Source organism: Phragmites australis, chromosome 23, assembly GCF_958298935.1.
Source record: "Phragmites australis chromosome 23, lpPhrAust1.1, whole genome shotgun sequence".
In the NCBI taxonomy this organism is placed as follows: Eukaryota; Viridiplantae; Streptophyta; class Magnoliopsida; order Poales; family Poaceae; genus Phragmites; species Phragmites australis.
Genome location: NC_084943.1, coordinates 1,445,383 through 1,457,492, shown reverse-complemented (window position 1 = coordinate 1,457,492; position 12,110 = coordinate 1,445,383). Strand labels below are relative to the sequence as shown.

General features: G+C 42.6%; 1 protein-coding gene and 1 pseudogene across 1 annotated transcript; one reads left to right on the top strand and one right to left on the bottom strand.

The window, feature by feature from the left end:
- Window positions 1-4,993: 4,993 nt before the first annotated feature.
- On the top strand, window positions 4,994-6,406 carry LOC133906283 (momilactone A synthase-like; annotated as a pseudogene).
- A 1,023-nt stretch (window positions 6,407-7,429) lies between these two features.
- On the bottom strand, window positions 7,430-11,889 carry LOC133905708 (aladin-like). The gene is made up of 15 exons (XM_062347470.1): window positions 11,645-11,889; window positions 11,494-11,549; window positions 11,229-11,393; window positions 10,784-10,898; window positions 10,584-10,683; window positions 10,304-10,486; window positions 10,028-10,086; window positions 9,843-9,930; window positions 9,689-9,764; window positions 8,817-8,916; window positions 8,661-8,712; window positions 8,151-8,288; window positions 7,958-8,045; window positions 7,792-7,858; window positions 7,430-7,691 (listed from the first exon to the last, which is right to left on the bottom strand). Exons 1-14 carry the CDS (start codon window positions 11,700-11,702, stop codon window positions 7,805-7,807), a joined length of 1,332 nt encoding a protein of 443 aa, XP_062203454.1. The 5' UTR covers window positions 11,703-11,889; the 3' UTR covers window positions 7,430-7,691; window positions 7,792-7,804.
- Between the last annotated feature and the right edge of the window lie 221 nt (window positions 11,890-12,110).

The window sequence follows — 12,110 nt, the reverse complement described above, 5'->3', positions numbered from 1 at the left end:
GGTTCAATTTAAGAAGTCAAGTACATAAGATTGGGCGCTTTGATGAAGATCATGATCATTATATATCCAAATCCCTATCCAAAGGTAAAAGAGGTAAATGGTAGCTAAACTTTTGTTCATTTCTTTTTGCATGCACATTTGCCTTGTCTAAGATTGCCTATGCATATTTCGATTTATTGCAATGCCTAGTTTTTATATGGTAGGTTGATTTTGCCTGTCTCTAATCTATGAACAATCTATATGATTTATCAGTTGTAGGTTTCTTTTATGGTATTAGTTTCATAATTGATATCTTTTACGTGCCATGAATCAATCTATAGGGTACATTTCTCATTGTTATTAATAACAAGTGCATATATCTCGTAAATATTCAAAACTTGTATGCACATATTTAGGGAGAGTATGTGTTATGATTTTGAGACTAACATATGTTCCCAGATGTATCTTTTGTAGTCTCACAGAGAAATTAACACGTCATCGGAGGTATGCAATGCTTAAATATTTTAATTGGTATTATTGTTAATTTATTTTTACATTTAAACTAGCTCCATATATGATATGACTTAAATTTCCTACCTCTATTTATTATCAAGATGTGCATATATTGCTACATTTCTATAAGTGGTATTCACAAGTGAATCTCATTATATGTATGCACATATAAAAGGAGAGTTTAGATTATATCATTTGAGTTTCATGAATTATGATTTCTATTTATCTTTTTCAATTGATATCAATGCATCATATCCTTACAGTTGGTATATCTTTTCAATTGGTATCATTTTTATTGGATCATAATTTATAAAGCTCTCTCCCATGTGCTCTAACATTTTTTCTCAAGTTCAACATATGTTTGTAACCCTTTTTGAGATTGTTGATAAAAGGGGATAAGTTTCATGATCAAAACAAGAAGCAAAGATACAAGATATCTAGAAATATCGAAATTGACAAAGGGAGAGAAGAAGAAGATACAAGAAGCAACATGAGGCACCTAGGTTGATAAAGAGGGAGAAGCGCTTGCATGGGTCGATCAAGAGAGATAGTGACAATGAAGAAAGGGAAGCCACAACAAAGAGGAACTAAATGGTAAGAACATGCATCCAAGCAATGTGGTAAGGCTCTTTACGATTGATATCATTTATTATTTATCACTTATTTTGGTTGTGTTGTCATCAATCAACAAAAGGGGAATCTTGTAGCGAAAATGATCCTATTAGGACATGATTGTGATTTTGATGATTAATAATAATATAGTCATTAGGACTAACATGTATGTCAAGAATATATATTAGTAGATCTCATGGATGCAATACATCAAGAAGCCACCATAGTCAGGATAAAGTTTGATTAAATTGGAGAAGTCCTAGGAGAATTGATCTCACCAGAAAGTCCGGTGCAGAGGAGTTTGCACTCACCGGAGCATTATGTATAGAGACTGATAGCCTCACCGATAGTCTAGTGCTCTGTGTGTTGCACTCACCAGAGCATTGTGCACAGAGGATGATAGCCTCACCGGTTAGTCTGGTGCTCTGTGTGTTAAACTCACTGGAGTATTTCTGATAAAAGGAGAGAAGGCTGAGGATCTCATCGGATAGTCCGGTGATCTGCATCGGATAACATCGAAGCATTTCTTTCAGAAAAAAATGCAAGTGCAGAAGACTGAAGATCAACCTACCAGATAGTTCGATATTTGGTTTATGCACACCAGAGTATAGTACCAGAGCATTTCTTGTAGAGACAACTGCAAGTGCTAAAGAATGAAGATCAACTCACCGAATAGTTTGGTGATCACAGAGATAGTTACATCGGAGCATTTCTAAGGAAAAGAAGAGAATGTTTAAGAGAGGCTGCAAAGGCTCAGATGACTCAAGATAACTCGCCAGAAGATCCGCTGATGGATTTGAAGGCACACCAGAGTATCTGATGTTCATAGAGACTTTGAGTGGAAGTCCAACGGCTAGTTTCTGAAGTTGTACTCACTGGATGATCATGTGTTAGTACTACTGTTCTTATAGGATTATCCGGTGTTCTGGACCGTTGGAGAAATATCTAGTCTGTGGGTTTAAGGCTATAAATACCCCTCCACTTAGTCATTTGAAGGTATGGCATACTGCTGGAGTCTAGAGTAAGCTCATATACACTTTAGAAGACATCTAAACCATCAAAGTGCTTAAAGAAGGCGATTGAGCACAAGATTAGAGAGTGTTTTGTGCTTATAGGTCTAGAGTGAGTTGTAGCTAAGTGATGCAACTTGAAGAAAGGATTGAATAGTGATTCTAGTTTGTACCGAGTGGTATATCGGCACCTTGAAGTCTTGGTGACTCACCAACATCTTGGGTCTTGGTAGCTCAAGCTTGTTGACATTCCGACTTGGTGTGGTGCAGTTGCAAGATACATGTATGAGGACGTAGAGACCCTTGTCTTGGTGGCTCAAGCTTCGAAGTGATCACGACGACAAGTGATCGGAAGAGAGGCTAGTGGTGAGACCTTGCCTTGGTGGCTTGATGGCTCATCGTGCTTGAGAGCTTGTCTTGGTGACTTGATAGCTCAAGAGCTGTGACTAGAAGAAGCTTAGCGACAGGGAGCATATCCTTTATGGAGTTCCAACGTGAATTTGGGGTGGCATTCATGCCATTGCTACCACAGGATAAAAATCCCTTGTACCGAGTTTATCTCTTTATCTTATTTACGTTTCTGCATTTACATACTTGCAATTTACCTTGCTTGAGTAGGTTGCAATTTTCTTGAGCGGTAAAATAGACACTAGATAAACTTAGAGTATATTTAGATAGAGATTGATATAGGTTTATCTTGTGAAGTTTTTAAAGCCATTTTGGTTTAGGTTTCTATGTGTCCTAATTCTCCTCTCCCCCTCTTAGGACATCACCATTCCTCATAGAGGGTCATCCACGTCCCCTCTTCACTGTCGGTTCAAAAAATAATCAGACACGTAAAAAAAAAGCTATACCGATAAGAATCGGTGGTGATGTTCAAATTATCACCGCTTGTTCTTAAAAAGATGTGTCTTTAATATCTGGCGGTGATAGTATTTATCTCAACCGGTTCATATTTTAAACCAACGGTGAAAAGACGGGCATAAAAATAAATGCATTTAAAAACCTGTAGTGATAATGTTTATCACTGCTGGTTCATAAGCTGCACCGATAGAGTAATAATTGAGGACGATGAACCGGCTGTGTTAATTATTGTCACTGTCAGTTCGTATTCTCAATCGGTCGTAATAATTTTTCTATAAATAGAACATGTCTCTCTCAGCCACGTCCATCTCTCATTTCTTGCTCTCCCAGAAGTCACTCTATAGGGGTAGTGGCAGTTAAAGTGGAGCGGTAGTCATCGACCGTCTCCACTGCAGCCGCCTCTACCCTTTGTGCCCAGTTTCAACACTATTTACATGAGCTCCTCGCCATAGCCACCGTTTGCCGAGGTCGATGTCCATCGTGCCTATTGTCTTCCGAGCCAATGTGCGCCTTCCCCATCTCATCATTCCTCTTCTCACTGTCTCCTCTCACCGTCCTTCGAGCAGATAGCCACCTCGCATACATTCGCCGAGCCCGCCGTCTCCTGAGCCAACACGTAGCTGCGTGCCTTCTCCGTCTCCTCATCTCCTCTCTCCATGTCTCCACTGCACAAATGTTGTGTGAAGATGATTGTGACAATAGATAGATATAATGGAATGACGAAAAGCACAGTCACTTCAAGCTGAGTTTGAGTGTTAAAGATCGTGTTTTTTTTCGTTCATTTAGATTTACTATTGTCACTCTTAGATAGCAGTTTACACTTTAGTAGCAACCGTTTCACTAGCTCTAGTATCCACAGGCTTGCAAAAATTGGCCGGTGTTCTTGCCAACAGCTCCAATAAATGTGTGTGCCAACACCCCATTCCACCTAGAAAATTCGGTCGCAACGTCTCAAGAGCACATAAAATGTATAACGGATGGGATAGAGCTACTGTATAAGGATCTCTTTGACGTGAAAGCATCTGAAGAGCTCTTGGTACAACAACTTCACAATATCTGTTTCTATTTTTAAATTTAGGTATAAAACTCTATCCCGAACATTTCGGTATGAGATGTCTATCTTAACATTAAATTTAAGACAGATCCTTATACTGAAGAGGTCGTAGTAGAGTATTTTTGCATATTTGAAAAAATTATTACTGTCGGTTCATACCTTGAACCGATAATAATACTGATGTTCTAAACCAGCAGTGATAGTAGAGTTGTCGGTTCATGCTTTGAACCGGCAATGATACTGGTGTTTTGAATCGGCAATGAAAATAGAATTATCACTACCGGTTCAAGGTTTAAACCGGAGCCGTTAATTTACTGTTGGTTAAAAATTTGATAATGAGATTAATTTTAAATCGATAGTGATAATCTTTTGTGAAGTAGCGCGAGAACGCCTCCGCTTCACGCCGCGCTCTCGCCGAGATGGCGTTCCCAGCTGTGGCTGTTCTGATTTCACGTGATTTGAACGAGCGCATGCAAGCCCACCTGTTGGAGCACCATAGGTTGACTGACGGAGATGGCGTTCACCTGCACGGCTGACGGCCGGAGTGCGTCATTTCCCCTGAGCTGTCACGGAGCTCGCACAGGGCCGGTCGGCGACGGCTGTCCTTCGAGATGTTGTACGGTGTGCGGGACGCCACGCCGCCGGCCCAGCAGGTCCGCGGTTCTCGCCGGGCAGAGGATGCCGCCGCTGCGGCGACGGTGGTTGCGCGGCCCCGAGCTTGATCGCCATGTGCCCATGACACTGCCGAAGCTGAACTTCTGTCAGCAGATGTCAGCGTCATGCGCAGTCCCTGCAGCGGCGGCGACCTCTGCACCTACCACTACCAGGCGCATCTCGAAGGGCGGCCCTCGTCGGAACGGTGCGCTCCGAAGTCCGATCTGAACAATGAGTTAATGACAGCTGACCGACATGGTACATACCAAAAATGGAAGACCAAGACCAGCTGACCAGCATACTAGTCTCCACTCTCCACTCCTTAAGAAGCAGCGGGTTCATCAACCACCTCGTCGAGACAAAGATCAGTTCGCTGCTTTGCTCTGGTCAAGGAATAGGAAGCGAGCAGCATGTTCAGAGCGCTGCAACTCGTCCTCAGGTATGGCGCGCCAAATTAAATTTGCTCTGTAATGTTCGCAAGAACCGGCATTAGGATTAATCGATCTAAAGTTCTAAACGAGGCGGGTCGATTTTGTGTGTCGCAGGGAGAAGAGCGGAGTTCTTGGGCCACACTCCTCGGGCTTCGTTAATGGCTTCTCCTCAGCTTCCAGCTCTCAGAGGTGCACTTCCTTCTTTTACTTGCTCCTGACTCATGGAGAGGAGCCTTACCTTGGTTATGGAATTGGTTTGCAGGCTGGCTGGGAAGGTGGCCGTTATCACCGGGGGCGCGAGTGGCATCGGCAAGGCGACCGCCGCCGAGTTCGTCAGGAACGGCGCGAGGGTCGTCGTCGCCGACGTGCAGGACAACCTCGGGCGTGCGGTCGCGGCAGAGCTCGGGCCCGACGCCTCGTGCTACACCCGCTGCGACGTCACCGACGAGGCGCAGGTCGCCGCTGCCGTCGACCTCGCCGTCGCGCGCCACGGCCGCCTCGACGTGATGTTCAACAACGCCGGCGTCGGGAGCGACCTGAAGCGGGCCCCGACGGGCTCCCTCGACCTGCAGGACTTCGACCGCGTCATGGCGATTAACACCCGTGCGGTGGTCGCGGGCGTGAAGCGCCGCGCGGGTCATGGTCCCGCGCCGCAGCGGCAGCATCATCTGCACGGCGAGCATCGCTGGCGTGGTGGGCGGCGTGGGGTCCCCCGCGCACAGCGTCTCCAAGGCGGCAGTCGTCTGCCTCGTGCGCGCCGTGGCGGCGGAGATGGCGCGCTCCGGCGTGCGCGTGAACGCCATCTCGCCCAGCCACATCCCGACGCCGCTGGTGATGGGCACTATGGCCAAGTGGTTCCCCGGGGCGAGCGCCGAGGAGCACAGGCGGATCGTGGAGAGGGACATCAACGAGATGGAAGGGGTGGTGCTCGAGCCGGAAGACATTGCGAGGGCGGCGCTGTACCTGGCCTCCGACGAGTCCAAGTACGTGAACGGGCACAACCTCCTCGTCGACGGCGGGTACACGGTGAGCAAAGCAGCCAACATGCCGGTGCCAGGATGTTGACGAGTTCGAGAATAAGACCTGTTTGGTAAAGCTCAGATTCCGAGAAGAGTATTCCTAGCTCCGAAAATTTGTGAAGTTATATCTATAGACAATGTGTTTGTGTGAGTTATTTTATTTTCATTTCAGTCTAAATGGTGCCAAACTGATTTCTTGTTACTTTGCTTTCGCTTGATCAAACTGAACCCTAGTTTCTCAAGGTGTAATAAACTGCAGTTATTCAGATAGTCATCCTATATCGGCATCATGCATGATTTGCCTTGTATTTGCACAAGTCCTTGGATTAAGATTTGCCTTGTATTTGCATAAGTCCTTGGATTAATATCTGACGCAAGAACATATAGATGCAGGGGATTAAAATGCTCTGCTAGGGAAACTGGCTTCGAGAACCAGCACAGGAACTGAACAAACATATCCCCATCACATCTTAGGCCATCTCTAGCAGTCTCCGTTTCCCTGTCGTAAAATCACTGTACCACCTGGTTTTGTCCTTTTGCCGATCGGAAGCTACCGCAACAAGCTTTAGCAGCTACTCCAAACCGACTTTTTCACTGCTACAGGAATAGAGATTGCAAATAGAGTTAGGCAAAGTTACAGCAGGATACGATATCCTCTAACACTGTTTATAACGTATATACGTGGTTTTAAAGAAGAAGAAGTATAATAAAAAATAGGAAATAGAATAGTTATTAGAGATAGAAAAAATAGGAGATACTGTAATTATGTTAAAAAATACTGTAATAGTATTATAAAGGATAAATTTTTAAAGTATCTGCTGAAAACGAGCTTAGGCCATCTCCAACGGAGTCTCCAAACCTGCAAATTCCAGTGCTACAGTACTTTACGGTCTACTGTAGCACTAGAAATTCATCTCCAACAGATCCTCTATCCAGTTATACAGTATTGCTACAGTGTTAAGGATAGGGGATACTGTAATAGTGATAGGGGATGCTGTAATAGTATTTTGAGGATGAAAATTTAAGGTAGCTGTTGGATATGGTCTTATAGACTCATTATAGACTAACCCCACCGAAAACCAAAATATTCTCAATCTCACGGATGCAAAACCACACATGATTTTGCACGAAACAAATGATCCGTGGGAATTGAATGACCGTTGGTTAGAGCTTTGCACCAAACGCTTACGATAGCTAATGTGCTTCTGGAACGCACAGCCTTACGTGCACTGAACATGGCAAAGATGATGGCCATGTCTTTTTTCCAAAACCAAAGACGATGGCCATCTCTACTGACAGAAACTGTTACAATCAACATAAGGAAATGTACATCCAAAGCAAATACATCTGGAGCTGTATCCGTGCAATAGGCACTATTTCTCAAGCCACAATGTTACATACATGAGGATACAATTCATGTTTTGCATTTCACCTAGGCGCATAGAAACTGCACCCTGTTCACAAAAAGCCATGTTGCAATGCATTTGCAATGCATGCATACCAAGTCGTCGACAGAATTGAAACATTCAGTCTTGAACCAAGTGAGATGCCACGCCAGACAACAAAAGAAAAAGTTGGAATTATCAACTGTAGGCAACGCCAATATCAAGTCATCAAAGGCAACTGAAAGATTCAGTCCGTTGAAGAAACTTACCTCCAACGAAGGAGTCAATGAGAACGAAGTATCAGTGGATATGTACAGCACCAGCCACTACTCCAACACTGCACGTGAGATTGGAACAATATGTGAACAAAACAAGTTGGAAGCATAAGGATATCATTGTTTTTTAATCATTTGTACAGGATTCACAGATCTCCTACCACAGAAATCAATGGTCCTTGCTTAAATTTGTTATGAAAAGCAAAAGCAAGTGGCTTTGCTCCTTCTCCAGGTCCTCTAATGAATCCACTAGATATGCACACAGGAATGTCATTGAAGAATGGTTAAGGAATGCCATTGGAACACAATTTTAATGATCAAAATGATGTGGTAATCAGAAGATTTTGCTCGTACACTAGTGATAGTGAGACAATTGGAGATCTCCTCACATCATATACAGCAACAAGACCACAATACATTTCATTTCCATCTTTGAACGACAATGCCAAACGTTCCCCTGAAGCATCCCATGCTAATTTCTCTATGCCTCGGCTAGATGAAGTAGTTAAAGCATAAATTAGTGAATGGAAGTAAGATTCTAGGCTATAATAATGGATGAATTTCTTAAATATAAGTGTACACTAAATGAGAGCATGTGTGACGGCAAAAGGCAGATTTTGAAGACAAATTTCCTTACGATCCTACAATACTATGCTATATACATCAAGAATGACTTCCGAGCTAAGACAAGATGATAGCAGACTTACTTCAAAAAAGTTACATAGAAAATAAAATTACCAATTAATTGCGAATGATGTTACTGGAAATATCATCAGCTAAAATTAGCAGCCAAGATGAGAAAAATGTGTAGCTTAAGGTGCATATGAGGTCAAGAGTATAGAATTGTAATTCCTCTGTTGTTACCTAACAATCAGGGACGCAATTTCTGGAAGTTCAACTGGTAGGAGATGGGCATCTGAAGATATGGACCGCAGAACAAATTATCAGGATCCAGACAAAAAAAAATTTGGAATAGCATAGCTTTAGCAACAAAATATTTGGACGAATGTCTGCATATACCTAAAGATGGTGGCTTAGATGAGAAGTGAATTGAGCCAAGTGTTGTTGAGTTAGAAAAGGACAACAATGCAACATGGCCTTCTGGGTCCCAATTTGCTCCCTGACAGGAACCAAAAAAAAAAGAAGCAAACATGAGAAACAGTTGTAGAACAAGATATCATCCAATAATGTTTAAGGGACCAATGGATGTGTATGTGTACTGCCAATAGTTTGGCCATAAAGCTGATTATGTATTGGTATAGCTTAGACACTCATATCAAATTAAGCTTTATGCAATATCTACATTATTACCAAATTAAAGTTAGGCACCATCAACTTTTGAACAGGCATCTATATTTCTTGCGGAACAAAATTATATCCACCTATTAAACAATTCTCATTTCACGTATAAAAAAGCAAACTATTTTCAGCTGTTGGGACTACAAATCATTCAGAAATGATTAACAAGTCAAAAAAAAGGTTGCAAGGTTGTCATGAATAAAGAAAATAAACTTAAAGTTCAGAAGCATGATACATGTATCTTTAAAAGTATATTTATTGAAATCCAAGGTCCCATATGCAACGAGAAATTTAGCGATGTTCCATATCCATCAATCAGATGATAAATATATTAGCTTTCAAGATACCTTTATATGATACCCGAACGGATTCATGAATAAAGCCGTGTAGGTAAACACTCATTTCCAGCAGATCCCATATAACTTCTAAAGTAACAAGCAATCAATAAAATGCATTAAGTTTCTTATTCCTTCCTCACTAAGGAGTATTGCGCTCCAACATAAAATATTATAAAATCAATATAGCATTGCAAGGCAAACAAATGATGTTGAATGTTCAAAAAATAGCTATTTAGGAGTAAAGATATTACGTACAGACACATATCCATTAGATGAAGACCAGGGTTCTGACGTCCATGTGCTTGTCTCCCAGAAGTGAAACGTTCCATCGCTAATATAAAATCAATTTTGTAACTCTTTGGAAAGATTAGTAACAATAAATGTAAAAAAGAAATGAAATTGACCATACAATTTAGCAGCTAGAAGGTAATCTCCACTGGGTGACCACCGCACTAATGATATACTACTTAATCCGCGCCGTATAGGAGTTCCCAAGCCTGTAGCAAAAGAAAGGTGCCCAGATATTAATTAGTACACAGTTCTGTGCGAAATGGGATTGGTTGTCTGCATTTAGAAAAGGACTGCTATACCTACCTTGAGAAACATCCCAAATTGTGAAAGATGGACTATCACAGGAGGCGGATGCCAAGTATGTGGAGATATGTCAAGGAAAAATGTCTATAGCTGTTGATAGTCCCTACGAATAATGGCTACAGCTATCGTAAACTTTTCTGTATGCATGGGGCATAGTAAATGCTAATTTGGCAATAGCCCACACAGATAATTTGATGTTATTTTAGATTTCAAATAAGAGATGAAAACCAACAGTAACCTTTGCTCAATGTTACTATGAAAATTTATCAAGGATATCTTCCATCAGGCTTCCAACAAAGTACACTAACTTGCTCAGCAGAAGAACCCCGAAGAACATCCACTAGTATCCACTGACCACCAGAACCTCTAGGAAAGGCACTAAAGGAAGAAGAGGTGACTCCAGATTTCATGAACGGAACATTGCCAGGATATGATGCTGACCAGAGGCATATTCCACCCCTGAAAACAAAATGAACAACTCAATCGAAAAGTAAGACATGACAAGAGTGTGGAGGCAATTTAAAGTGGTTTATGGTCAGGTGGTAGTAATACACACTTGCAGCCAACCGCAATCATCTTCCCACTATTTGGCCTCCACTCAACAGACTTAACATCCGTTTGATGGTCACTTGTTAAAATGCACGGTTCTTTACCATCTGTTTAAAAGATCAGCCATTATTATGGGCTGCAACTAAGTTGATGGACATAGTTTAGTTCACGAAACTAATGCAACATAACAAAGTAGGCAGATCTCACCTGAATCCTCAAAATCATGAACTGTAACCTGGTTCTTTGCAGACACAAATGCCAAACAATGTTTGTGTGGATTCCAACTTACTTTCTGGGTATCAGATTCTTCTAGCAGATTTGGCTGGTAAATCAGAACGATTATTTGTGAGTATGACTATAATGACTTTCTCAAAAAGGTCCACACAGAAAAATAAATAAATTCAACAAGTAGGAAGCAAATCCCAATATACATTTTGAGATAACTAGGTAATGCCAAAAATTAGAGAGTATGCTGGAGGATACATTTTGAGATAACTGGGTAATGCCAAAAATTTAGAAAGTATGCTGAGGATATATTTTAAGATAACTGGGTAATGCCAAAAATTTAGAAAGTGTGCTGGAGGAAGCAGTCAAGTTATGGAGTTAAAAGAACATTGGAGTGAAGTAATTCAGATACGATGATCCAACTCACATTTAACGGAGGGAAGATCATCCGTTTGAAGAACTCGGATACGGTGGATGCCAAACTAGCTGCTGGTGCGCTCTCAACAGCAGGCTCGGCTTGGTCGGCAGCAGGAAGGTCGCGGTTGGTGCGAAGAGCATCGGGCTGGAAAGGGATAGGGCTGAAGACCATCCCCTGCAAATGCCAAACCCCAAAATCCAATCCCTCGTCAGATAAGCACAATACGCTTCATAGATGAAGAGTAAAGGCGAAATTTTTAGGGAAGCGAACTGACGAGGACATCGCCGTAGGCGTCCTTGGCGCGGTCGTCGGACAGGACATCCGCCGCAACTGCGAGGCCAAGGCAGATCGAATCAAATGAGCAAAGAGGCAAATGCTAACTGGTTCAGCAGGAGGGGGAATCGATTTGCTAGGAAGGTACGAACCGAGGTCGCGGTTGATCTCGCAGACGGTGACGGCGCCGGGCGGAGGGAAGCTCGGCATCGTCGATTTCTTTGGTTGGGTTAGGGGGCCTGGAGTTTACAGTAGACAAGACAACGGCAGGGAAAGCAGCGGAGCGGCGCAGCGGCGGCGGAAGCAACCGAGGGGCTAGGGCGGACAGCGCGGCGATGGCTTGCTGACGGCGAGGCCAAGGCTTAAACCCTTGAGTTTGCGAGCAGAGAAGAGAGGGGAACACGTCATCTTCCCCCTGCTCTCTATCTTTTTATTATCTATCTTCGTCCTATAACAGATAATTTTTTTTATTAAATTTTATCTAAAATCAAATTACAATATCGCTACTCACAAAGACGAAGCTTCCACTGAGATAATCAGAACCAAAGTCCAAGTCTTAATGGGTCTATACTGGACATGGTTCTAGTCTTGGTCTAGACCTTTGACTCTCGACATATT